We start from the raw sequence: 26,884 nt of genomic DNA on the forward strand, positions 1-26,884 counted from the left end.
ATGATGCGCACACCATGGCACAATTTCGGGTGCGCGGTGGAGCGCGAGCGCGATCGCGCCCCTTAAAAATGAAAGCCTGCCTAAACGTACGCGCCATCTCGTGGCAACTTTCATAACGATCCCAACGAACATTCCTTTGAGAAGGTTCCTGATACCATCCCTGTGCCTTCCACTGTTTCGGCATGTATGTGAACACATCTGGGACTAACAGGGTTTACTAGAATCCCACCACTCCACCACAGATTCACCGCAGTAGACGTGAGATGAGCGCTGTTGCTCCGCGGCACTTGTTCAACATTTATCGTCGACGTAGTAGGCCTAGTCACTAGTGCTCAAGGGGTTGTTGTCGTATCAGGTACTACACAAAGTGTACCAGACTTGTACTACAGAAGTGTACCCTAACCCTAACACTAACCCTAACCCAAACCCTAAACATACCTCATATAAAAATATAAACATAATAGTTTAATAGTAATACTAAACAAGCTAAAACTACCTCGGGTACATATCTGTTACTGTAGACCTGATACCTGATACGACAACGACCCCATCTGCCGTAGTAGTGCAGATGGGGTCGTTGTCGTATCAGGTACTACAGCTGATAGGGTCTATGTCCCCCAGGGTACTGCCGGAACGTACCCTGGTAACTATCTAGCTGATAATGATATGGTTAGGGTTAGGGTTAGGGAGTAGGCGTAGGCGACTCCCTAGACTCGTTAGTGGAGTAGGCGAGGTACGGTCCGGCATATTAGATAGTAGTATTTAGTACCAGGGTACGTTCCGGTATACCGGACGGTACCTAGGGTACGTTCCGGCAGTACCCTGGGGGACATAGACCCTATCAGCGGTACTACAGATATGTACCCGAGGTAGTTTTAGGTTGTTTAGTATTATGTTTATATTTTTATATGAGGTATGTTTAGGGTTAGGGTTAGGGCTATGGTTAGGGTTAGGGTTAGGGTACACTTCTGTAGTACAAGTCTGGTGCACTTTGTGTATTCATATATGTACCTCGGGTACATATCTGTAGTAGGCCTACCTGATACGACAACGACCCCTTCAGCATAACAGTACTACTACTAGTACTACTACTAGTGGCAGAGGTCCCAAGTTGGGAAAGTCCAAGAAAGGGATCCAGCAATCCAAGAAAGGGAGCCAGGTCCATCGCCGTTTTTTCGCAGTGCGCAAAAACAGGAAAAAAGTTGTGGCGGGCTGCGATGTGTGTGTGTGTTTGTCGCGGCACACCACCATTTTTTATAAAGTATACATGAAAAATCATCGTTTTATCGCCTTTTATTGTGGAATGTTCGCTGGAATCAAAGTACCACATCAACAACAACGGCAAATTTAGTAATTTACTGATTTACTGATGTAAATTTTCATATGGCTGAAAAATGTTACGACCGGGAGCTTCTGACCTCATTCCGGGGCACCGGGAGCAGCGTGTCATACCGGGAGTCTCCCGGTGAGACCGGGAGAGTTGGGACGTCTGACTAGTGGGTAGTAGTAGTACTACTACTAGTGGGTAGTAGTAGTAGTAGTAGTAGTAGTACTACTACTAGTGGGTAGTAGTAGTACTACTACTAGTGGGTAGTAGTAGTAGTACTGGTAGTACTAGTAGTAGTAGTACTAGTTTCCCCGTAGTTTCTTCATCTCTGTCATTCCATATTGAATTCTCGGTGACCGAATTCTCTTTCGTCTTCTTTGGTTAATTGTAAAATTTACAAAGTGGCTGGAGGTAGGCCTACGGCACCCGTCGTTCGTTGATGCCCCTTTTGGCGTTTGTTTGAGGGCTGAGGCATTTATTTGCAATCCTCTGATCAATGCATGATTAGGTGGTTTATTCCCGGTTGACCTACTCCCGTTTCGCCTAGGGCAAAATTCCCATTGCACCTACAGCAAAATTTCCAGTTGGCCTACACCCATTTCGCCTACTCCAAATTCGTTTACGCTCACAATCTACACCATTCCCATTTCGTCTATGATCGGTTTGTTCACTAAATAATCATTTATAAATAATAAAATATGGTTTTGATTGGCATACATACTAACATAGACTATGGAAACCAGAAGAAAATATAGGTACAAATAATGAGAACACAACTTGACAAAAATAGAAAATACAGTACTTAGCATAAAAATACAATGGGAGTAGGCGAAATGGGAATATTGCCGATTCTGAGAGTAGGCGAAATGGGACGTAGGCAAAATGGGAGTAGGCCAACGGGGATGTTACCGATTAGGTTTACCTAATATAGAAATTTGTAGACCTATATACTATTATTTATGCACTTACTATCATAATATACCCTAAATTCTAGGGTGTTGTATCCCTAAAATTATCAATGAGACATTGAGAGTATTGAGGGATGTATTCGCTATTATTCGCTATGTATTCGCTATTATTCGCTGTAAGAAATACGACAAATAATGATTAATTAGTTTCGATTCATAGCTTCTTACCAAATGTTTACAATTGTTATTTTATTTTATTCATTTATATTATAAACAAAAGGAATTTTCATAATAAAGTGCAAGTTTTGCAAGCTTATATAATACTAATAATGTTGATAATTGTTAATCGCCCGCAACTATAACCAGAACATAGTAAATATGTGCTCGCAGATGCATGTGCATTGTATATACGCAGGCACCTACGTGCATCTCATGCACGAACACACAAGTTAAATTTCAATATGACACATGTAGTCAGTCATGGCTATAATACATGCAGCCTACAGAGTCAGCATACAGTTAATGGGGTTAGCCGCTAGAAACAGTTGCCGCTGGAGGGCAGCAAATCTGTAGCGGTGCAAGATTATCCGCGTACTGATGCACACCCTGGATACACTAATGGCGACATATGACAAACTTACCGTACACTCTCTAAAGGTAAACTTTATGAAAGAGGAGCATCGACAAGAGGTCGCAAAGAAGATTTGATACAAAGGTAAGAACTATGTTCCACGAAATACGTTGTGTTTATGAGTGATAATGCACAATTTTGGTCAGAATCGGTGTGTGAAATCTCGGCAGATGAACGCTTTTAGAAGCGGCTTGTAAACACTCTTGGAATGCATTTTCCTAAGTACTGTATTCTAGATGTAGGTTAAGAATTTCCCTACGATGCCCATACGCTGAGATAATGAGCAGTGGAAATCTGGTATTTTCGCCGAAAACTGACTCGGAGATCAGTCGTTACTGCTGCACTGTTCTCTCGAACGTGTTGTATAACTTCGGTAAACTCGCCAGTGTTTTCTCGTCATGATTGATCAAATGGAATGAACTGACGTCTGTTATTTGATTGCCATAGTAGATGACCCCCACTTGCCACTCACGCCCACACCTCACGCTGGATGCTATATGTAAACTCTGGTAGTATGAGTGCAGTGCAGCGCCACTATGGCCGCTACACAGCGGCGACCCGCGAAGCAACACACTGGCCACACTTCAAGAGCAGCGGCTTCGCGCAGTATTGACTAATGGTCTAATCGGTGATCAGCCGAAAATACAGATTTTCAACCTGCCTCGATTATCTCGCAGCGTGTGCATCGTAGGGACATGCGCGTTGTTTTCATATAAACAAGCGTAGGACAAGCTGATCAAGTAACTTGAAAGAATCGTCAAAAATAACACGGGGCACAAGTTTCTTAATTCGACGTAATACTGCAACATGGTTTCAGCATTTTACCGTTGTACGCTCTCCTTCTTTATATGCTCTTGATAATATATATAGAGTATAATAGACAGTGAGAGAGAGAGAGAGAGAGATTGTAATATAGGCTTAGGCCACATGCTACAAGTCAAGTCAACCTTGTGGCAACAAGTCATGGGCTATAGTACTAAAGCTAGTTTAAAATGTACGGTCGATGTTGAATTTGAGATTCAAGCTGAATTTATTTATTTATTTATTTTCAACAGACTGGAAGTATATGACCAGCGTGCGAAATTAGTGCCGACCCGGAGGCCCGAAGCCACCAAGTTTTTGCTCGGGCAACCATCTCTACGTAACTGCCGGTCCTCCTGACCAGCACTTTTTCCCCTCATATTATGCTGAAATACTACGGTTATCGCAATGGCAGTTTAGACAGACTTGTAAATGGGAGCGTATTCTAATAATGCACTCCGCTCCTGAACGTAGACGGTGTATCCAAAACATCTAGAGCCAAGGGCATGAACTCCCTCGATGCATGAATTGGCACACGAACAAAACCTTGCGACACTCTAAGAAATCGATTGCGGCATGTAGCTTAGCCCAGTGTTTTTATGACCGCATAATAATAAGTTCAGGAGATAATTCAAGTTCTTATGTCGCAGGGGTTATCTGTGACGGCACGGTTATAGAGTGAGGGCACTGCAGATTACAGCCCAGTTAATTACTGCAGTACAGAATGTTCAGAATCAACCGAACTAAATTTCTCACAAGTGTCTGCGATCACAAATACATCTTCGCATAACTGAAATTTATAAATCGATATTAAATTAGATTCATTTTAATATATAACTGTATTATGAGTGTGTATATTACTGTGTGAACGACCCTACTACACAGTTCAGTAAAGCCGGGCTCAGGTCGCCCTACGACCCGTCTAATTTATCGCATATTAACGTCGTTAAAAACTCATGTCGATTTGAGGTGATTTTGGGCCGTACGTCAGTATTTATAGCACCGACCAGATCGTAGCGTTCTGAAGGAAACGTAGACTGGTTCGCGGCCCCAGTGTTTGTACCAGCACAAGCAGTTCTCTAGCCCAAACGAGTACTCTTTATATTTTTAAATCAAACCTTTTGTAAATACTGTGAATAAAATTAAAAATTCACAAAGCCATTGGACAAACACTTACAGTTACACATGTGGCTACACAACTGAGTTTGCCACACAAGGAATATCGACTGGGAACACGAGCAGCTGCTTGTGTTGCTTAGCCATGTGCCATCTTTGAATTACATCACCTTTGTCCCCACGACCCTGAAGACACCATTGCTGCTATGCGAAACCTGTTAGCTCTCCCATCACATTGGGCTAGCCATTTGGACAAAGTACTGCAGTCCCTGGATTGTCGTTACGCAGGGCCACGTATTTTGAATCATGTTCACAATTAATCCATCACGTGTTTTTTTTATAATAAAGTTGAACATTAGGTTACTCAGTTACATGTATGCTGTTAATAGTTATTTTTATATTCCATTTTGTTATTGAGATTCACGGTGATAATAGTGGTGCATATGTGAAGTGGATGTTTATTCTTTTAAGTGTTCGATTTGTTCTGATATGTTGATCAAAATATAGGATCGGCTATGTGTGATCGATGTATGTTTACATCTGCCATGGGTTATTGCGCAACCGGCTCTACAACTGCTGCTCCCGCTGCGCCACCTGCTGACAAAGCTAGCGGCTAACCCCATTAGCAATGTCACAGTGACAGTATTTAAAACGATAATTTCTCAGATAAGTCGAAAAATGAATACATTTAGACTCGCCTGTCTGTGAACATATTACTGATCAATTCAGCATAAAAATTACAAGTTTCTGCTGTTATAGTCTATGAACCATTAAATGAACATCAAACATGTGCCTGCTATCTTCAGATTCGTGATCTAATAGAATTTTTTAAACACTCCCACAAAACAAGTGCACATAGTTACGTGAAACAAATATTTATAGACTGATACCTATCTCGAAATGTATATTTAAAGGTAATTAACCTAGTGTAGAGACACGGTTCCAGTCTCGCGAGAGTAAAAATCACTTGCTAGTTTTGTTGACACATCGCAAACAATCCAATTTGAAGTGCAGATGGGCGCACATGTTGGTGAAAAGACACATGTTTAAATTGTTAGCCTTACTATATACAATTGGTGTTACACAAGGAGTACTGGTAAGTATCAGAACGGTTGAGAAAATATTAAAACCGTTGGTGAAACCAGAGCCGCAGAGCGTCTGGGCTCAGCTGAGGTCTGTTGCTACGGTTATAAATGTAACATTTAAGTTGTGCGTAGTGACACCTTTGTTAGGCGCAGATATGCAGATACGCAGTTGCGTACACATTTCAGCAACCTTCTGCATTCTGCATACCTCCCAAATCGGGGTAATCCCATTGGTTGATACAAATCGCGTGCCTGAAACTCCTGTTTTATGGTGCATTGTGACCCTAACCCTAACCCTAACCCTAACCCTATTAAAAAATAATAACAATAATTGTTGTAAAAATTATTTGTTATTAAATTGTTGTAAATCATAAATCATGTAAATATTTGCGTTAATTGGAAAAAAATAGTTAAATGGATAAAGATAGAAAAATACAGAAAACAGTAAATAATAAAAAATCAGATGGGATTCGATCCAACGACCTTTGAGCCGTGACGCCTGTGCTGTACGCGTTCGGCTATCCAGGCTTATTGGGTTTCTAGATTATGGATGTGCCATTAATATGATAACACTGTCATGTCATTGAGGCAGTTCAGGAAACCATGTTTAACCTTCCTATTGAGGGTCAAAAGGTTATCAGACACTTACTCTTCGCACGTCAGTGGAAAGCACATTTCATGGTCCTTTCAATAAAGTGATAAAAATAGTAGGTCACCGCTGAAACAAAAAAGTTTCCACTGCTGCTCCATTTATGGGCCATGTCCTCAGAAAATGTCTGATATCTGACCTTTCGCCCACTGCCCTTTGACCTGTGACCTCCAATTTCGCACTGGTGATGGTTTTTCCTGCCCATCACACCATACACCGAATATTAAGAGCATAGGTCGAGCCGTTGAGATTTGTGCCGCAATTCCGTATTTCCTCCTATAAGGTGGAAATATTCCCCCTTCGTTTACACATCTTGACCTTTGACCATTGACCCCCAAATTTGTCATCCTTAGTCCTTTTCACGATCCCCCCCACCCCCCGAATATCGTGACCGTACGTCGAGCGGTTAAGATTTGTGCCCAACTGTTGACGGACGGACGGATGCACAATCATGCGATCCTACAAGCTGCATCTGACTTCGTCAGATGAGCTAAAAACATGAGAAATCTTGAATAAACATTGATTGAAGAATTGTTTTAATAAAATGCTATATATATATATATCCAAATTTTGCAGGTGCAGACACGGCTAGAAAATGAAAAGTACCTCTCAGATCATCCCGAAGTGGAAGGGATGCTAGCAAACTTTTTGGGGTGAGTGGTTGTATATATTTAACAGTTTTAGATTCACCTCGCCTTCGGCGAATAACTGTTTTAGTATCATTGCCCGAGTGATTATAGGAAAGAAAACGTAAACCTTTTTCAAAGAACTAAGTGCTGAAACCACTCTGTTGACAAAATAAAACGTTTCGTAAAATTAGATGTAAACAAGTGTCGGCAACCATTTTCTTTAAATTAGGTAGTGCCTGCCATCTATTGGAAATCAGAGTAACAAAAACCAATAATAAGCTTGAATTTAACTACCTACCTTTAAATAGCTTAACTCCAAATTTTGTCACATCTTTGGTACTTTTGGGGACAGCATTTTCTTTAAATTTGTCAATTTCGGCTTCCGTAACATTTACAAATCTAGCCGCCATTTGTGGTGCCACTACAATGTAAACCCTACATCGAAATATCAACCTACATCGACCTATCGAAATATATTCACCTAGGTCTCGACCAATCAGCGCGCAGGATTTCCTATAATCACTCGGGCGATGATACTAAATATATATATATATGCATTTATAAGGTCAAGACACACTACTACAGAGACAATGACCGACCATAACAGTCAAGAACATTTTAGAAAATGAGAAGTTATGTTTCCAATGAGCTGTAGCACATGCATGTGATAACGTGCGATGACAACCATAATGATAAAAATGTTTAGAATTGTTTCTAATTCCCAGCAACATAGCTGCACAACACTTCATAAATAGCCAATCAATTGATGCTGTATATAATGTTATTATCAGTATGTGATAAAAAGTAGAAAACATTTTCTGACGAAATTAGGCTGCTCAGCTATCTATATGGATTATAATAGCGTTTGTCGAACAGACCAGTTTATGTGTTCAGGGAAGTTCCACTTTATAAGATCTGAGGTGTGTTTATTGGGAAAGGCTGTCTAGCTGAGAGAAACTTTTGGTTATCCTTAGCACAGCGCATCAAAATCATTGGTAAGCCCATGTAACGTTCAACAGGCTCTAGTTTCCTACAGCGACGCCGGGCCCAGTAACTGCGACTTCAACGCTGAACATTACAGGTTGTTGCTCCAGTGTGTTTTGGTCGTTATCATGCATTATCTATAGAAGGCAGAAGAAGAGACATTCTGGTTGTGCCAAAAATACACCGAATGAGGAAGTTACGACAGTAACGAACCGGAGTTATGAACATCAGTATCTGTCGATATTGCGCACCCTGATTTAGAGATGAATGTTTACAATTGTATCTTATGGACTGTGGGCATGTACCCACAGACCAAACTGCTAAAAATAAATTGAATCTTGACTTTTATGGGATGTTTGGGATATTTGGGATGTATGGGATATTTGGGATGTTCAACTTATAAAGTGAAACCGTGCAACTAGTTATATGTCTCTGAGCTGGGGCCGCCCTGTAACTAACAAGATGAAGATTGGCAAGTTGCTGAGAACTAAGCTACATTGAACTTTCATTGTGTTCTATACACATGCAATTAAAACCACTGATATTTGAAAAACGGTGAAACTGCGCCTAGTATATTGTTACGTGTGCGGAGAATGTTGCTGTTCTATAAAACCAAGATATATATATACATTATACACCTATCAACCTATCAATCTATTGACTCACTATGTGGAAGGCAGTCATTCTTTGCCTGGATTTATTTTTGATTATACCAATAATACATCCAACAATATAAAATCATGTGATATGCACATGGTTTATTTGAGCTCTCTATAGAGGGCGGCTGTCTATCTCTTGCATGTACATCGAGAGCACTGCTGTAACGGTATTGAGCAATCGGTTAATTCTGTGCACCATAGTAAGTGGCATCTTTGTGAAGCTCTACAATTACCAAACTCAAAAATCCTATCACAGGGTGTACCAAAGAGAGATATTATTTTATTACATAAATACTATATATAGTATATATAATATATATATATATATTAGTATAAGTATATATTATATACAATGTAACATTATACATGAATCATAGATAAGTATATATGTGAAATTATATGCTAGATAAGTATCTATTTATATATTTCTGTCGTGTAATTTTTTTCGAATTTGTAAAGTTGAGATTAAACAAAAGTGCAAAGCAAAGCACCTAATTGCTACTAGCACAATTGTTAATGTTGCATTAGCTAAGAGCGTTCTATAAAGTTCTAAGTAAACCTTCCTATGATGTGATTTTCTTCATTTGCAAGTGTTGAACAAGTTATGAGCCATTGATTGCGTTACACTGATTATAGATTAATTAAACATGCACATCTCTTATTACAGTGAAGTCCTGCTGAAAAGACCTGAAGACATTCGAACATTCGCAGCAGGTGATTATATAGTAAACTAGAGCACTCGGAGAGCGCAGACCTCCGCCAAGGCAGCTGAATTCTCTCACTGTGGAAAAGTTTATTAATTAATTGGATCCGGATCACCACCAAAATGTAATCAATTCTAAGTTACCCCATTTCTGACCTATCCTGAAAATTGTATTAATTAATTATTTAATTAATTAATTGGATCCGGATCACCACCAAAATCTAATCAATTCTAAGTTAGCCTATTTCTGACCTATCCTGAATATTTTATGACAATCCGTCCATAACTTTTTCAGTTAGGCTGTACACAAACAAACCCACAAACCAACAAACACATGCCGATGAAAACATAACCTCCTGCCAACCCCTGGCGGAGGTAATAAACTGCTTCAGTACCTATGAAAAAACATGTGCAAGACTTTCCGTTCTGCTTACATATATATAAGTCCTGAATCTTTCATACATACATTTGATTTTTAATGTGTACCAGTCAGCCATTGTGGTAATTTTTCCTTGAATTAAACCAGTATTTTGGTCCTTCTTACAATTTAGTCAGTACAATTTCGTGTTGCAATGTAAGACAGATTAATGCTATTAAGTCATCTAAATATTACAGATTACTTCACAAATCAAGATTTGCCCAAGATTGTAAAGGAGCATCTACAGCAGAAGCATGCAGGCCATCATTAACCCATCAGTAAGGATTGTAACTTTAAACTTTTTTCAACTTGGCACGTAAAGCTTGTATATATAGGAGTTCGTTTTATGCCATTCCACGATTCTTACTCTTGTGGTTGTACTCATTATCTGTTAGAGAGATAAATGACATTTTTCATTACGGAATTTATTGGATTTCACTACTTACTGGATACTGGTCTGATATTGCATAATTAGCATAAACAAATATAGCAATGTGTAAATATTGTGCTGAAGGGGTGATAATCCTTCAACGCATGGTTGTGCTATTAGGATGTCTAGCTTGTATGGTGCATGTAGAATTTCTTTTGGTAATTTGATGGAATCTGGCATCATATCTGCTCTATTGCTATGATAAAAACACCAATGATGAAAATCCAGTTTCTAAAGCAGGTAGAATATATCTCCATGAAAGAATTCAGCTGGTCAGGCTATATTGGCATAACCAATCATTTAGATTATACGACCTGGCTGTAGTGTACTTGTGAATATTATGTGGTTCTAAGCATTTTTACTTGTAAATTATTTTACTTTTCCCTGCTAGTCTATGGCTTGAATAATATTATAGAACTTATATAGAATTTATGTGTTATACAGTACATTTATCCAATTCCCCTTTCATATAATATAATTGGTACGTTTAATGTCATCGCCTGTGGTTGATTGCAGTTTGTATGCTATTAAAGGTGTTACAGACCGTGAAACTGTATAATTTCTGTTACTCGCAATGCAGGCATTATTAATAATGACACTTCCATCGCCTATATCCAGCCTGAACGTTGTACATGTGGATATTAGGTATCTGCCAAGTCTGGCTGTGTAAACACACCTCCTGCCACGCAAGCATTCAGTGACGAAGTATGCCGTATTTTTAGAACACGTTTTGTATCGTGAACAGTCTAACATTCGCACACAAAGCGATTATTCGTCTTGTAGAGATTCATGAATCGGCAGTATACACCCGCTCACACGTGCCTTCACGCTAAATGCCGTTTTACTGAGCTGCCATTTTGCAGTCTCACGAAAATCACTCAAACAACAGTGTACATGTCAATCTACAAAACATCTGGAAGTATGGTAGTTTATGCCCCATCATCTTTCTCCGAAAAACGAGTATCTGTTTCAACTTCTCTGCTCTTTTCACCATCTCTTACTGTACCAGGGTTCAAACATGCACTTATAGCAAAGCAAAATCAAAGAAGCAATTCTATCGTATCGTATCTATTCGTATCGGCCAGTATTGTGGCCATTATAATCCCTTGCTTAGTTTAGGGCCCTACAATTAGTAAAAAATCAATAAATGTCTTCTTTCATTGGCCGTGCACTGATATGTACCGACGTATACTGGTGAACATCGAATTTCAAACTCTGAATTCTATCTTGTACATTTTAAACTACCAGCCAAAAAAAGAACCCAGTAAAGAATAATGGGAACTTAAGATGATAAAATACTCGCTTAACCGTTTGGGGAGTTTTAGGTATGTAACTTACCTGAAATGGCATTTCAGAGCTTCTATTTCAAAATTTCCTGGGGGGCATGCCCCCAGAATGCCCCCCAGAAGCGAGCGCCTCCGGCGCTCATTCATCTTGCTCCCCCAACATACATTAATTCCTAGCTACAGCCCTGGTTACACCCGGTATGCATTCGCTTGTAGCACAGAGGTGCAGTTAAGAGAATGCGTTTAAACAGGCATTGAAACAGGAAATGGATTTGAAGCAGGAAATGCGAATAGTTTGCTGGTACAATTTAAAAATATTTAAACAGTGTTTAAGCAAAACATCAATTTCCTGCGAATGTATATTTATACATCAATAATAGTTATCTTGAACTGATGAAAATGAGTCACAGTGCAGGACGTGGTGACATTCATGTGAGTATCATCAACTCTACCAAGAACAACGGTGACGACAACAACACCAACAACAACAAACAGTGAAAACAGACTTATGTGATCATATTTTAATTAGTCACACATAAACATGCCGAACAGCTAAATGATAGCAGATTTAAATGGCATGAGCAATAGCATTGCAAAACGACATGTTTTAACAGATTTATTCTGATTAACATGAAAGCAGTCGGGATGCAATTTGAATCTTAACTTTAGGCTATATTACCAACTCGCATAGCAGCAACATCTTATAGCAGTGAATCAAGGAATAACTTTATCCTCGATACTTTGTATTACATCCATATGGTACCGGTAACAATACAATCGTGTTTACATACATTACCTTACTATTATGGAAAGTAGCTGTAGCCATGCTTAGTATTTTACTGCCTTCGGGTGTATACAGGATATTGCAATACCATACATAATCGTGCCAGTTTTGATTCTCATCGATTTTGCAACTGGGATAATACTGTTATTTAGCAACCATTTCAATACAAGTATATTTGTCAGCATTATTAGAATTGTACATAAAAATTTTTTTTACATTGTTCTTTTTAAGACGCCACCTGGTTTAGTTTAATTTGCAGGCGATCAAATAGGCTTTGTTCAGCATCACGCGATATTTTGCCTAACGAGAGTATGAGAGGTGTGCTTTCTCAAACCTAAACATCACAGAACAGGGTATCACTACACACATATAGCAGCTATTTTTAAACATTGTAATCTTTCACTATCAAATTGGCAGATATTTATACCAAATACCTACCTGTTGCTGAATATATATGTATATATATATATATACATATACTTGACCTTAAGATACTTTTGCTATTATGTAATGATGAGCGAGTGGGCTAATACAGTTTCACTGCATGCACAAACTTGGGCAAATTCCCCGTTATTGACCCATTAAATAGATCTAGCCGTCCTGCACTGAAACGTACATGTGAACAAATAAAAATATTAAACTTGCTTCTGGGTTGTTAACACTGTTCTCTCCTCATTGTCCTCCTATCCAGCTTACATGCAATGCGTACAAAATGTAATGTATTTGAAAATAGTATATACGCAGAACACAACAAGTTTTCTAGCCAAAATATTGATAACAGAACCCCTTTTTCTATGTGGTAGTCTAAGTAAGCTGGCTGTGCTTTGAGCAAGGTTGTAAAACGAAAACAAATTGCATTTATATTGCTAATGAGTAGCGCATCCCAAAAGCCAGTAGTATCACAAACATAATATGATATTCATATTCATGCCATCAACATGACGTGGCAAAATAATAAATCAATTTTAATTCTCATATCCCTGCATGCACTTTTGCATTTCAGTTGGGCACATTTACACATACATACGGGTAGGTACACGTATATGGCAGGCGAGGTGGGACACAAATGGTATTTAGTGTCTATCATTAAATCATTTAGTGTTTATCAATAATTCCATGCCTATGATTGGCTGAGAAAAAATAAGTTGTATCTGATTGGTTGATTTAATGACTGTCACTAAATGGAATATATGATAGTCACTAGTCTAAATAGAATATATATGATAGACATTAATTCGAATTTGTGACCGTCACTAAATACCATTTGTGTCCCACCTCGCCTGCCATACACGTAGGGCTATGTTTGCATTCTTAAAGATAAAGTAGTTACCTGTTAGAAGCACCTTAGTCTGACCCCCCCTAACACACACGTCCCTTAATATTTTAATAGCAACAAATATTAATAGCACATTTATTCAAGTGTACCAGTTCCACAACACACGAATATATACAGTTGTGCTATTATTGCCTATCGCACTCAAACTAGCACGCATATAACAGAGAACAAAATGTGAGCGGGTCAAACAGATTAGGCCACGATTAAAAAGTTCTTTGTTTGCCCTCATCAAACCGAGGCTGAAAAATTTCGGTAGGTAGGTAGGCTTTTTTCCCTTTTTTTTAGGGTCTTTTTACAAATTCAGCATAGCGTCTACATTCTTGGGTGTGCTTGTGTGGAGATACCTTTTATGTTGAATGTTTGTTTTGCTTGGTACATAAAATGTTGCCTACAGATTTAAATAATGTAGTGATACAATTTGTAAAAAAATGTATATTAAAAAATGGTAAAAAATCAATAAAAAAAATTGCAAACAAACAATATTGTTATTATGGTCTTATCATACACAGAGCGTGTCATACTGCGTGAGACAATAGGCTTTCTTGCATGAGTAAAATCAATTCAATAAATATTATTCAGTCTCTTACAGGATCAAATTGTAAGAAAATATTTCTATTTAAACTATAAGTGCACTCAAAATCAAACAGCAATCATGTTCATAAAAGAAATGTGTGATAACCTTGCTTGAAGATATAGAAAAGTTCCTACAAGTTAGGGGAATCAACAAAGGAAATGAAGATCACTAATACATATAGAATGTATTTGTATTTATGTCTTGGGGATTTGCTATTTTTATAACATGTAACATTCACACCATTTTGGACAAATTATGAACATAAAATTCAGCTATAAAACTATGTTAATTCAACTATAAAACAAATACCGCTAAATGATATATTTGCAACATATATTTGTAATGTATATTTACACACATTGTACAAGTAGAGTAGGTGGGGATAATCATTAACATAAAATTTCAAAAATTGGGAAGCCATTTCTCAAAAAACGTATTAAAACAAAATGTTTCATTTTAAACCTAATTTTGGAAATTCGCCCACATAATGTTAAAGGGACAGTAGCCTCTAGGATTTTACTGCATACAACTGTACTTACTGTATAACAAATCGTCTATACCCACACGTATTTGTTACAAGATACCTAATTTATTGTTATAATTAATTACACATCAACGCTACGAAATTTGAACGGCGCTATGACACCCGCGACCGTGCTGCCACTCCGAAAAAGTTGCGTATTTGACAATTTATTTTGCACGTTACAGACCAAGGGCTAATCACAAAAGTGCAATTATATTTATACCTAAATGCTATTTAACCGAACGATGTTCATTTTAGGACAAATTTATCCAAATTATAACTGAAACTATATGTCGTTTATAAGATATTACAATCCTTTTGCTTTTAAATGAATAAATAAGAAACACCCTCTGTAGCCCTTGGCTGGAAAGTGGTTTTGCGCAACTTATCAGATCGTCCGCTTTGAGTGGCGCCACCGTCATTGTAATCAAACTGTAGTCGTTAGTTTTAAAACATTAAAAAAAAATATTTCTAATGGCGATTGTATCATCAAACTTTTTATGTAGCGTAATTATAACCTAAATTAGCTGAAAATAACCCTAGAACCTAGAGTAAACTCTCCCTTTAAACGTGTTCCATGGTGTCAGAGAATCGACTAATCCTGCATGTATATTGCAACCATTAAACACGTTTTAGTCTTACTCTTCACAAATGTACGTTTACAAACAAATAAAACTAGCCTTATCGCTTGCACGTACCATGACCTTGCCATAAACTGGGTCTGCTCAACAAATGCATTTTTACTGTGAGACACCAGCACAGCTTTTACCTCGACCGATTCCGCCATAAAATCCCGTGGACCCATCCGGTCCTTTCGGCTGCCGGAGTAGCCCACAAGTGTCACCAACTTGCCGTCTACCCAGTCGGGGACTACATACTGGCGACACTCCTGGGCTGCTACTGGCCGCCAAGAGACGGCGCTGGACCCACGGACTAGATGGAGACACGGTCGCCTCACCCTCACATTCCCTCGATTTGTTTCCCGGCTGGCCTTTGCGTCTGACGCCCGGGCTACTCTTCGGCGTGTTTTTCCTGCTAGTCGTTGGTGTGGACTTGGGTGTTATGCAAGGAGAAACTCTCAAGCGGTTTGTATCCTCAATGGAGTCGGTGTCACGGGCATTCCACGTACGACTTCGTGGCCTGGCTTCGAAGCGCGGGCTACTGATTCGGATGTCGGCGGCTTTGGACATATTTAGCCCTTCACCCTCGCTAGTGGAGCTGCGAGGTCGCCCGTGTGGTGAGAGCAGGTGAACATCTGGTACCCTCTCTCCCTGCGGGTTGTCTGACAAGACCTCTCCATCGCACATGCTCCCTTTGCTACCAGGCCTTCGCTTGTTCCTTTTGCGCTTTTTCTTGTCATCTTTACCCGCTATTCCTTCTTCCGTCGGCGTTAGAGCCTGACCAGAGGACCCTTGTTTCTTCAGCTTGTCTTGCTCTTTTGCCTTGACGGCTTTTTCCTTCTTCTTTGCGAGTTTCACCACTCGCAGGCCGCTGCGCCAGTCCGACCTGTCGTTCATCAGCTTCTCTGCATTCTCAGCCGACGCTGCCTTCTCGAACTCCACTAGGGCGCACATGGTTTGCCCGATCTCAGGATGGCTGGCTGCGTGCGGTCTCACGTCCGGCGGTACTGCTTTGCCAGGCCGCAGGATTCGCACTAGCGAGATCTCGCCACACTTCGAAAACATCTGACTCACAGTCTCGATGCTCGGTATTTCGAGAGGCAAATTCATGGCGACGATGGTCCGGGACGGTGTGGTCTCGTCCCAGTCGGGAAGCGGTTCAATCCGCTTGACCTTCGTCCCCTCGTCATTGACCCGCAACTTCTCAGACTTACGTAGACTGTAGGCGACATTACGGTAATCCTTTGTGAGGCTCTTCATCTTCTTGAAGGATGTAATAAGCTTGATGCTGACAAACCCCTCTTTGTTTTTCCGGACGTGTTTTAGAAGAAAAGCATCTTTAATTATGTTTGCATCGCAGAAGTAAAATTCAACCTGATTGATGATCTTCTGCTGCAATTCCTCATCTGGGGGTTTCCAGTCATCAACATCTTCCTTACTCCCTGAAAATAATAGCAATTTATAACATCTTATATGTTATTCTTATTTGTTATACCTATATTTTTTGCCTTATTTAGGTTGTCTTAACAGGATCTGTTAGATTTTGACCTGACTCAGTTACTAGTGACTAACTTAGTGACTGCATGACGAACGAGATCCTGCATGAACAAATACCTGATTTTTTTTATTAGTGCGGCCAGAATTATATATCTATATAACAAATAGAATCAACGAAGTTGTTTCAATAAATAAGCGTGTTGCATTTATCAGTGCTGCGTACATTGCTAGATTACCAGGTTAACAGGCAAGGTGCTCACTCCGCGACTGAAGCCTGACTGTTATTTACAATAATTATAGATTAGATTGTGGGGGCCACAAGGCTAGGCCCTAGCCGCCTGGTATTTGTAAATGGTAATGGTATGGCCCAAATATTTACCATGAGATGATTTCCGTTCACGAGGGCTACCTTCAATATCGCCGTCACTGGCCTGCCCAGTCTCGTTCTCTTCGTCGGACACACAAACCACGTACAATTCGGGCATGACGTCGTGAACGTCTGTCCGACCTGTGCCACAGGCTGTGGTCTGAACACCTGCTGCGCCACCGGGAGGCATCGTCGCTGTTACCATATTGGTGCCGTTTCCCGCATCTCCCGCTGCAACTGACACCGCAGCCTTCTCCATGCTAGGACTAAGAAAGGTATCTCGCTTTCCCAATCCCAGAGAGGAAGGTTTTCGGCGCAGAAACGGGAGAAATATGGCCCACTCAGGGTTGCAGCAACTCCAGCGGATCACCGCCACCACAAATCCACGATCTGCGCTTACCTACGCGCATGCTCGGCGGCATTCTCACCCGCCGAGCATTGTGGGTAAGAAATTCTTTCATGTCATTGTGCCAGGCAGAGACTGCAGAGAGAGATAGACATTCTTTCTGTTGTTCAGTGTCAGGTTGCTGTCAAGGACATAGCCTCCGGCGGATAAGGACATAAGGCACGAACCTGCTCTCCAACAAAGAAAAAAATGTTCCTCATATTAAAGTGGAAAAGTTTAAATAAATGCAATGAGTAATTGAACAAAATTATCCATTCAGTCAAATAAATATCTCACCTAATTTGCAATTTATTTTTTAATCAGAACCAAAGTAACCAATTTTTTGCTACTATTCAATTTGGTCAATAAATTTTGTCTCCAACAGGCCCAATAATTGCCTAGAAATAATCAATTTGCTCAGGATATGGCCCCTCTGTACGCTGTACGTACTTACGCGCGCGGTACATAACACAAGCGCGGAGGCTGCGTGCGGGTACGGGAGCGTTGTGCTTGCATTTCTGCACGGTGTGTGTGTGGACTCTGTGCTTATATACGCGCGCGTGTGTTTCATGTGCGTGCGTTTGCAGGATATCTTTATATGCCTCTGTTACCTTGTAAAATTAGTAAACGAAATTAATTTCATCCGTATCTGTGACTGTGAAGCGTAACTGTGACATTAGCCAACAGATGGCGTCCATAGGCAGAAAAAGTGAAGAGTATATAATACTAATCTAGTTTCATTACATAAGCAGAATACACTTTATTCAAGCTTAATAACCACAATTTCAATGTATAAACTTCACACAACAGTTTTTTCCAGTGTCAATGTACGAATTTTGCACAAATCCGTATTCTGCACCAATTAAATATTTATGGTTATATATTTTCTTCGTTGTAACCAATATCATCGTTATTTTAACGTATAAAATATCAGTTAATAGAATTAGGAGAATTTTTTGGTGTAGATGGCAGCTGTGTTCAATGTATATGCTAGTGGTTCAGTATAAATAATAAAAACACATTAATATTATTGTCTTCTTGAATGATTAGCTGTTTAATTTCAGTAGTGCTCCTCAGGCTAATGTTGGAACAACGTAAGAATGGCGCCACGTACTTCTGTACCCAGTGACCCTGATATCGAAAGAGCTATATGGGCTCATGCAAGTAAGTTTACGCCAAATCAGCTATATTTGCACACACGCGCACGCACGCACGCGGCTACTAGTACTACTATGTTTGGCCTGCGTCCCGTGTGCAAAATGGTAAAAATGTTTGCCTAATTAGCATATAACTGCTGATATAGCCCTTCTTAGCGCTGATATCAGCAAAAGGCAGCCATTTATGCTGAAATGGACTTTTGTTAGCGCTGATATCAGCAAAAGGGAGACAATTATGCTGAAATGAACATTTGTTAGTGCTGATATCAGCAAGAGGGAGACATATTTGCTGAAATGGACATTTGTTTAGCGTGAATGGGCGTTTATTCTGCTGATATAGGCATTTGAACATGTTGTTTGTATCAATCAGCAGTTGTTTTGCATCAATCAGCAGTTGTTTTGCTTATCAGCTCTATCAGCGCCTATTTAGCCAAATCAGCATATTTAGGTCCATTTAAGCAATTTTTACGTCCATCTAAGCTAAAATTATGTCCATTTAAGCATATTTGTTGTATGACCTCGTTCGTACACCATACACGTGAGTAATTTTTACCCAAGTAAAATGATGCCCGCGTCAAAATACTCACGTGTGCGCCGGATTTTCGTTGAGTTTTCTGACGCATATCAAGAAACTCGATATCAAACATGTTTGATAATTTTTGACTCATGCGTCAAAATACTCCACGTGTGCGCGCTAGCTGCGTAAATTTACTCAACACTGGTATACTCACAGCGCTTGCGTTTAAATCATTTTAAAAATGACTGCGCCCAGTATTGGCTGCGCACAGTCACGTGATCTACATTACCACTTATACCTTGAGTAATTATACTGATATACTCACGTGTGCGGCGGACGCTGAAAATATTTCGCGTGAGTATTTTGACGTATGCATCATTTTATTTAAGTAAAATTACTCACGTGTGCGCCGGGCTTTAGCCCTACGAGGCTGTGCGACTGATTGTCTATAGATATGGTCTTCTAACTGGTATACTATGGTCTTCTAACCCTAGCAAGACCGTTTCTTGGAGCTAATGCACTGTGTGAAATGCAAGTTGTACTAAATTTGTATTTGCTAAACCTTGATTAATATATATATTATATTTATATTATATATAATATCTGTGTATATATTACATTGTTACGCATTCAATGAAAAACGTTCTGTTACACGGTTGTGTGTGTACTGATAAAAAAAGCCCGTAAACAACCTTAAAACCCCGTTAATCTCGAATAGCTAGCCTGCTACTGCAGCTGAGAGGGCCTATGTCCCCCAGGGTACTGCCGGAACGTACCCTGGGTACGGTCCGGTATACCGGAACGTACCCTGGTACTATCAGGAGCGTATAATGCCCTGGTACTATCTAATATGCCGGACCGTACCTCGCCTACTCTACTAACGAGTCTAGGGAGTCGCCTACGTCTACTCCCTAACCTTAACCCAGGGGCGTGTACAGGGGGAGGGGTCCAGGAGGTCCGGATGAAGTTATTGTGGTGTGTCAGATGCGAGGAAAACGCATCTGAAGGAGTCTAATTTCAAAAAATTCCTCAGACCCCCCCTTCCGCCGCGAAGCCACCGTGGTGTCGAGCAAGTCTTGCGCCGTTCCGTTAGACCCCCCCCCTGGTACAAATCCGTGTCACACACCCTGTAACGCATATCACATAGTTACACAGGGCTACGTTCCAGTATACCCTGGGAGAATAGCCTCATGAGCGCTAAGCTACCTGTCATGCGACATCGCCTGTGATGGTCCAATTTCCCAGTGCTTTTGTATTCAGGTTTTTTTCGGAGAGGAGAAAACATCGGTTCCTGCTTCAGTAACTGTCGTCACATCGTATTCTTAAGTTTAGTTTAGATACGCAAGCAAGTTTTTATTTTTCCTGTAATCCATCACTCCAATTTTCCCCTTAACATGTAAAACAATTATATAAACTGCACGCAGGAACGTCACACCGCGAACACCAAGCTTATCGCAGTGACGTCACCTGATACCATCAGGAGCTAATACATGAACAAATGTGATCATTATCTAGTCCTGATACCATATAAGCTCCATGCATGATGTTGTTTAAAACTTCACCCTTCGTTGCTCTGACATTCCCGGCTTACTGAAGACACTTGTACGTTGCAAACCGTGCTCACAGATGAAAAAATCTTATCTATATATAGAAAGGATGACGAATAAAGAATTTCATTTCAGCGAGAAATTCACAAGTTGGATGGGGGGGTGGGCGACGCCAACTATTCATTCAATTCATTATAACTAACTACAAATGTGATTACTGTTGATAAATACGTAAAAATAATTGTATTTGTTATATAATATTACAACGTTCTCCACATTTCCATTATGTGCTTAAAATGTTTTATTTTGTTGTCGTGTGCCACTGGGCGGAGTATGAAGAGATACTCGGTTTTCACTGGCAATTCACAATTTGATAAGACCTAGACTTACTCGAGATTCTTGCATTCTGTGTACTTACAGTGGTCAGTCGCGTCATTAAACATAACCTTGCAATGATTGTTTAAAACTGTCCTGTTGTGTGTTTCTAGGTTAACAGTGTTCAGTATTACTTACAGCCTCAGTGCGGTTCGTACCAATAGAGTGTGTAACACATCTCATATTTCGGGTGCCGCCCTTGCGTTAGTAACTGCATATATTTATTGTACAAGCCGCATCTGAATGCCAGCGCCCCCTCGCGCCACCCGACGCAAATACAATTGTTATGATGCATAAATTATGTTTGTATCAAGGCGCCCGTTCGCGTATATAAGTATCAATAAACGCTTCATGCTAGATCTTTTCACGAACGCCTCTTTATATCGTATTTTATTTTCAACGAAAATATCTTATAATAAAAACATCCATTTTGTGCTTGCTAAAAAAAAATTTGCCGGAAGGCATGACCCCGACCCTTCTAGCGAAAAAGGCCTTTCGACCTTCGGCATTTCATACTTGGCCCTAAATTGGAACAATAAGAAGGCCCAGATCCCATTTGATAAATTGGCTAGAGATGAGACAATCGGATGTTATGGTCACACGTGGCCCCAGTTTCTGCGGATCAGAGGCGACCACATAGTAGGAATACAATTGGGAACACAGTGAATTATAGTGCATTGTGGACAGAGAAGAATCTTAATGAATAAATGTATTGATGACAGTTGAAATACAGGTTTTGAATATCGAATTTAGACGTTTCCACATAAATCGGCTCCAGAGACAGTGAATCGAGAAATTCTCGATCCGAGGAAAATTATCATCCCTATATATATATATATATACATACGTAGTAGTAAAGTCACACACAAACACCCATGTAGATAAAAACGTAGTCAAATTATAGAATAAGGGTGTTTAAAATTCAAAATTTTCAACACCTTATTCTATAATTTGACTTTTATATATGGTATATGATAACGCTTTTTGCCCGTGTCAACGGCGGAGACTTCTAACCCCCCAAATGTCGACCACTGGATTGTAAAGTCGCACAGAACAAACAACACAGACTCAAAAATGACAGTGTTTACGCCGGGAATAGGTCGCGGCTTTGCATTCCGCCCTGTCAAAAGACCAGAGTGCGCATAAAACCGGTACAAATTCCTGCGAGGCTACGCCGGGAGCCAGAACGCGGGGATGTGACGCTGCGCAGACGAAATTCTTACGGTATATTATAATACTATATAACTATATACCAATTATACCAATATATAATTAATATATAAAATAATATATATAATATATACTGTATATATATAATATCAGGGGGTTAATAATGACAAACATTGTCATTATTAACCCCTGATAATATATGGGGCCTACCTATACATATACATCAGAAGTAGATAATAGGGAAGGAGTGTGACTTCAATAAACAAGGGAAATTCGTCATTTACTAGCCTTAGATTACCTACGATTTACTACGCGTAACTCAATCAACTTGAGCTCAAATCCTACACAGTACATTCGCTTAGAATCGTGCGAAATGGTTTCCTCGTATACACCCGCAATCTGGAGATACAGACTAAAACGTACGTCACGATTCTCCATTCTGTTGCCAGCAAACCGAATGTATAACCCGCCTAACTTGAAACAATAGGCAGCTACTAACGATTCTTGCGCACTCTTGTGCCCTCTTGGCAATGCGGTGCGGCTCGCTGGGAGATTGGAGCTAGAGCTGCTGCTGATTGCAGTAGGCGTGCGTGCGTGGGGCATACCAGCTGTAAATAGGTAAAAGATTAGCTCGCCGATGTCCAATCTCCCAGCGAGCCACACCGCATCGCCGAGGGCACAAGAGTGCGCAAGAGTCGTTAGTAGCTGCCTATTGTTTCAAGTTAGGCGGTTTATACATTCGGTTTTCTGGCAACAAAATGGAGAATCGTGTCGTACGTTTTAGTCTGTATCTCCGGATTGCGGGTGTATACGGGGAAACGATTTTGCATGATGCTAGGCGAATGTACTGTGTACGATTTGAGCTCAAGTTGGTTGAGTTACGCGTAGTAAATCGTAGGTATTCTAAGGCTAGTAAATGACGAATTTCCCTTGTTTATTGAAGTCACACTCCTTTCCTATTATCTGCTTCTGATATACATAACAAGTGCCGCAGAGCGACAGCGCTCACATGACGGCAGGTGTTCTGATGCTAAACTCACTGGCAAACAAATCAAGAGCACCTTCCCATCGCCACGTTCACTCTCCCTCGTTGTCTCTCTTATTCTTTCTCTTTCGCTCTCTCGCTCTTGCTCTCTCTTCCCTTTGTGCTCTCTCTCTCGCTCGATCACTCTCTCCCTCTCTCTCTCGCTCGATCACACTCTCTCTCTCTCTCTCTCTCTTGCTCTCTCTTCCCTTCGCGCGCTCTCTCTCCCTCTCTCTCGCTCACTCACACTCACTCTCCCTCGTTGTCTCTCTCTTTCTTTGTCTTTGTCTTTCTCTCTATCTCTCTCTTTCTCTCTCACTCTTGCACGTGCTCTCTCTCTTTCTCTCTCTCCTTCTCCGGCGGACAAGCTACCGGACAGATCTACTTGTCCTCCGTGGAAATGGACAAGTACGGACAAACGGATAGCCCTTATTTCGAACACTGGGATGGTATCAGAAACCTTCTCGAAGAAATGTTCGTTGGGATCGTTATGAAAGTTCAGTTGCCACGAGATGGCGCGTACGTTTGAGTGTCTCAAGATTAAAGATGAAAGCTCCCATCGTACGTAGTATATAGCAACAACTATTAGCAAGACAGAATAGGTAAGCACTCATCCATTTACCTACGCAAGCCTACAGGCTAAAATAGAGAGCTGCCACCTGTAACTAATTAACGCAGGCAAAAACTACACCGTACTATCACCGCCACATGCACTGGCAGTGGCATAAGTTACATGTAACACACTGACAGTACAGAATGCCATAGAAATTATACGATTTAAGGAGCATAAACCTTCTTCAACCAAATTTAGCCTTTGAAATTTCAGTGACATTGTAGCCTCATACATCCAGGCATGTATAGATTCTACTAGCAAACCCGGCAGTCACATTCTTTCTAACAGTAAACAAATCCATGTTTAACCCTCCTCTTGAGGGTCAAAAGGCTATCCGACACTTACTCTTCACATGTCAGCAGAAAGTACATTTCATGGTCATTTCAATAAAGCCATAAAAATGCTAGGTCACCGCTGAAACAAAAACGTTTTTCAATCGCTCCGTCAGACCATGTCCTCAATAACCATATCAAATAGTTACCAGGGTACGTTCCAGTAGTACCCTGGGAGACATAGCCCTATGAGCGCTACGTACTGCATGCGACATCGCTGTGATGGTTCCCAATTTCCCATGCCATTTTGTATTCAGGTTTTTTTTCGGAGGGAGAAAAACATGGTTCCTGCTTTCAGTAACTGTCGTCACATCGTCTTCATTAGTTTAGTTTAAGATACTGAAGCAAGTTTTTTTCCTGTAATCCATCACTCACAATTTTCCCCTTACATGTAAACAATTATATAAACTGCAACGCAGGAACGTCAAGCGCGAACCAAGTTACGCAGTGACGTCACCTGATACCATCAGGAGCTAATAATGACAAATTTGTCATTATTAGCTCCTGATACCATATAACTCCATGCCAGTGATGTGGTTAAAACGCACCCTTCGTTGCTGACATTCCCGGCTTACTGAGAACTTGTACGTTGCAACCGTGCTCACAGAAAAAAATCTTCTATATATAGAAGGATGAGAATAAAGAATTTCATTTTCAGAGAAAATCACAAGTTGGATGGAGGGGGGGGGCGAAGCCAACTATTCATTCATTTCATTATAACTAATACAATGTGTTTTACTTGTTGATAAATACAAAAATAATGTGTTATTGTTATATAATATTACAACGTTCTCACATTATCATTATGTGTAAAATGTTTTTGTTTGTTTGTCGTGTGCCCACTGGGCGGGTATGAAGAGATTAATTCAGTTTTCACTGGCAATCACAATTTGTAAACCTAGACTTACTGGATTTCTTGCATTCTGTGTACTTACAAGTGGTCAGTGGTCATTAAACATAACCTTGCAATGATGTTTTAAAACTGTCCATGTTAGTGTGATTTCTAGTTAACAGTTTCGTATTACTTACAGCTCAGTGGGTTCGTACCACATAGAGTGTGTAACACATTCATTTTCGGGTGCGCCCTTGCGTTAGTAATGCAATATTTATTGTAAAGCCGCATCTGAATGCAGCGTCCGCGCTCACCCGACGCAAATAAATTGTTATGGATGCAAAATTATTTTGATCAAGCGCCCGTTCGCGTTATAAGTATAATAAAGCTTCATGTAGATTTTACGAACGATCTTTATATCGTTTATATTTTAACAATCTTATAATAAAAACATACCATTTTGATGCTTGCCTAAAAAAAAAATTCCGGGAAGGCATGACCCCGGACCCTTCTAGCAAGGCTTCGCACCTTCGGCACTTGCAATGGCCCCCTAAATTGGAACAATAAGGGGCCCAGGATCCCATTTGATAAATGGCTAGAATGAACAATGGTGTTATGGTCACACGTGGCAGGTTTTGTCGGATCAAGCGAACATATAGGAATACAATGGAACACAAGTGAATTAATAGTGCTTTGTGGACAGAGAAGAATCTTAATGAATAAATGTATTGTTGACAGTTGAAATACAGGTTTTACATATCGAATTTAGACGTTCCACAAAATCGACTCCAGAGACAGTGAAATCCGAGAAATTTCTCAGATCCGAGGAAAATTCTCATCGCCTGATCATATATAATGATATATACGTAATACGTACCATAACGGTAGGGTAGTAAAAGGTCAACAGTGCACAAACAACCGTGCCGACATGTAGATAAAACGGATAGTCAATATTATAGAATAAGGGTGTTTAAAATTCAAAATTTTCAACACCCTTATTCTATAATTTGACTGTTTATATATGTATATGTAACGTTTTTCCGCACGTTCACGCGAGACTCTACCACTGTTTCGAACCACTGTGATTGTAGCAAGTCCACCAGAACAAACAAACACAATCAAAAATGACAAGTGTTTACGCCGGGAATAAGGTCCGGGGCTTCTTATCCCGAGCCTGGTAACAACCAGAGTGGGGCCAATAGAAACGGTACAATATTCCTGCAGCGGTTACAGGCCGGGAGTGCAGAACGCCGGGGACTGTGACGGCTGCGGCTGAGCGGAAATCTCGTGTCGCCATATATATAAATATTATAATCATAGCCGCAATTTATAACCAATATAATATATTGAATAATTAAATAATATATATAATATATGACTAGTATATATATAATATCAGGGGGGTTAAAATAAGGACAAACATTGTCATTGTATTAACCGCGCGTGATAATATATGAGGGGCCTACCTATATCAGTAGATACATCAGAAGTAGGATAAAGGGAAGGAGTGTGACTTCAATAAACGAAGGCGAATTCGTCATTTACTAGCCGTTAGATTCAGCCGTACGATTACTTACGGACGCTGGAAACCTCGCAGAATCGGAA

The 26,884-nt window shown here is 40.2% G+C and overlaps 2 protein-coding genes across 2 annotated transcripts in view; one reads left to right on the forward strand and one right to left on the reverse strand.

The window, feature by feature from the left end:
* LOC106820134 (RIIa domain-containing protein 1-like) overlaps positions 1-10,891 on the forward strand; it is a 14,223-nt gene extending 3,332 nt beyond the window's left edge. The window contains exons 2-4 of the mRNA XM_014824685.1: positions 7,094-7,170; positions 9,457-9,503; positions 10,108-10,891. Of these exons, the coding sequence (XP_014680171.1) occupies positions 7,094-7,170; positions 9,457-9,503; positions 10,108-10,181 (198 nt within the window). The 3' untranslated portion in view covers positions 10,182-10,891. The remainder of the gene's footprint in view (positions 1-7,093; positions 7,171-9,456; positions 9,504-10,107) is intronic.
* A 4,444-nt stretch (positions 10,892-15,335) lies between these two features.
* LOC106820099 (la-related protein 6-like) lies at positions 15,336-17,729 on the reverse strand. Its single transcript, XM_014824658.1, has 2 exons — positions 17,340-17,729; positions 15,336-16,905 (listed from the first exon to the last, which is right to left on the reverse strand). The coding sequence occupies exons 1-2, from the start codon at positions 17,584-17,586 to the stop codon at positions 15,584-15,586; spliced, it is 1,569 nt and encodes a 522-aa protein (XP_014680144.1). The 5' UTR covers positions 17,587-17,729; the 3' UTR covers positions 15,336-15,583.
* Between the last annotated feature and the right edge of the window lie 9,155 nt (positions 17,730-26,884).

Source organism: Priapulus caudatus, unplaced genomic scaffold (genome assembly GCF_000485595.1).
Source record: "Priapulus caudatus unplaced genomic scaffold, Priapulus_caudatus-5.0.1 Scaffold40, whole genome shotgun sequence".
Lineage (NCBI taxonomy): Eukaryota > Metazoa > Priapulida > Priapulimorpha > Priapulimorphida > Priapulidae > Priapulus > Priapulus caudatus.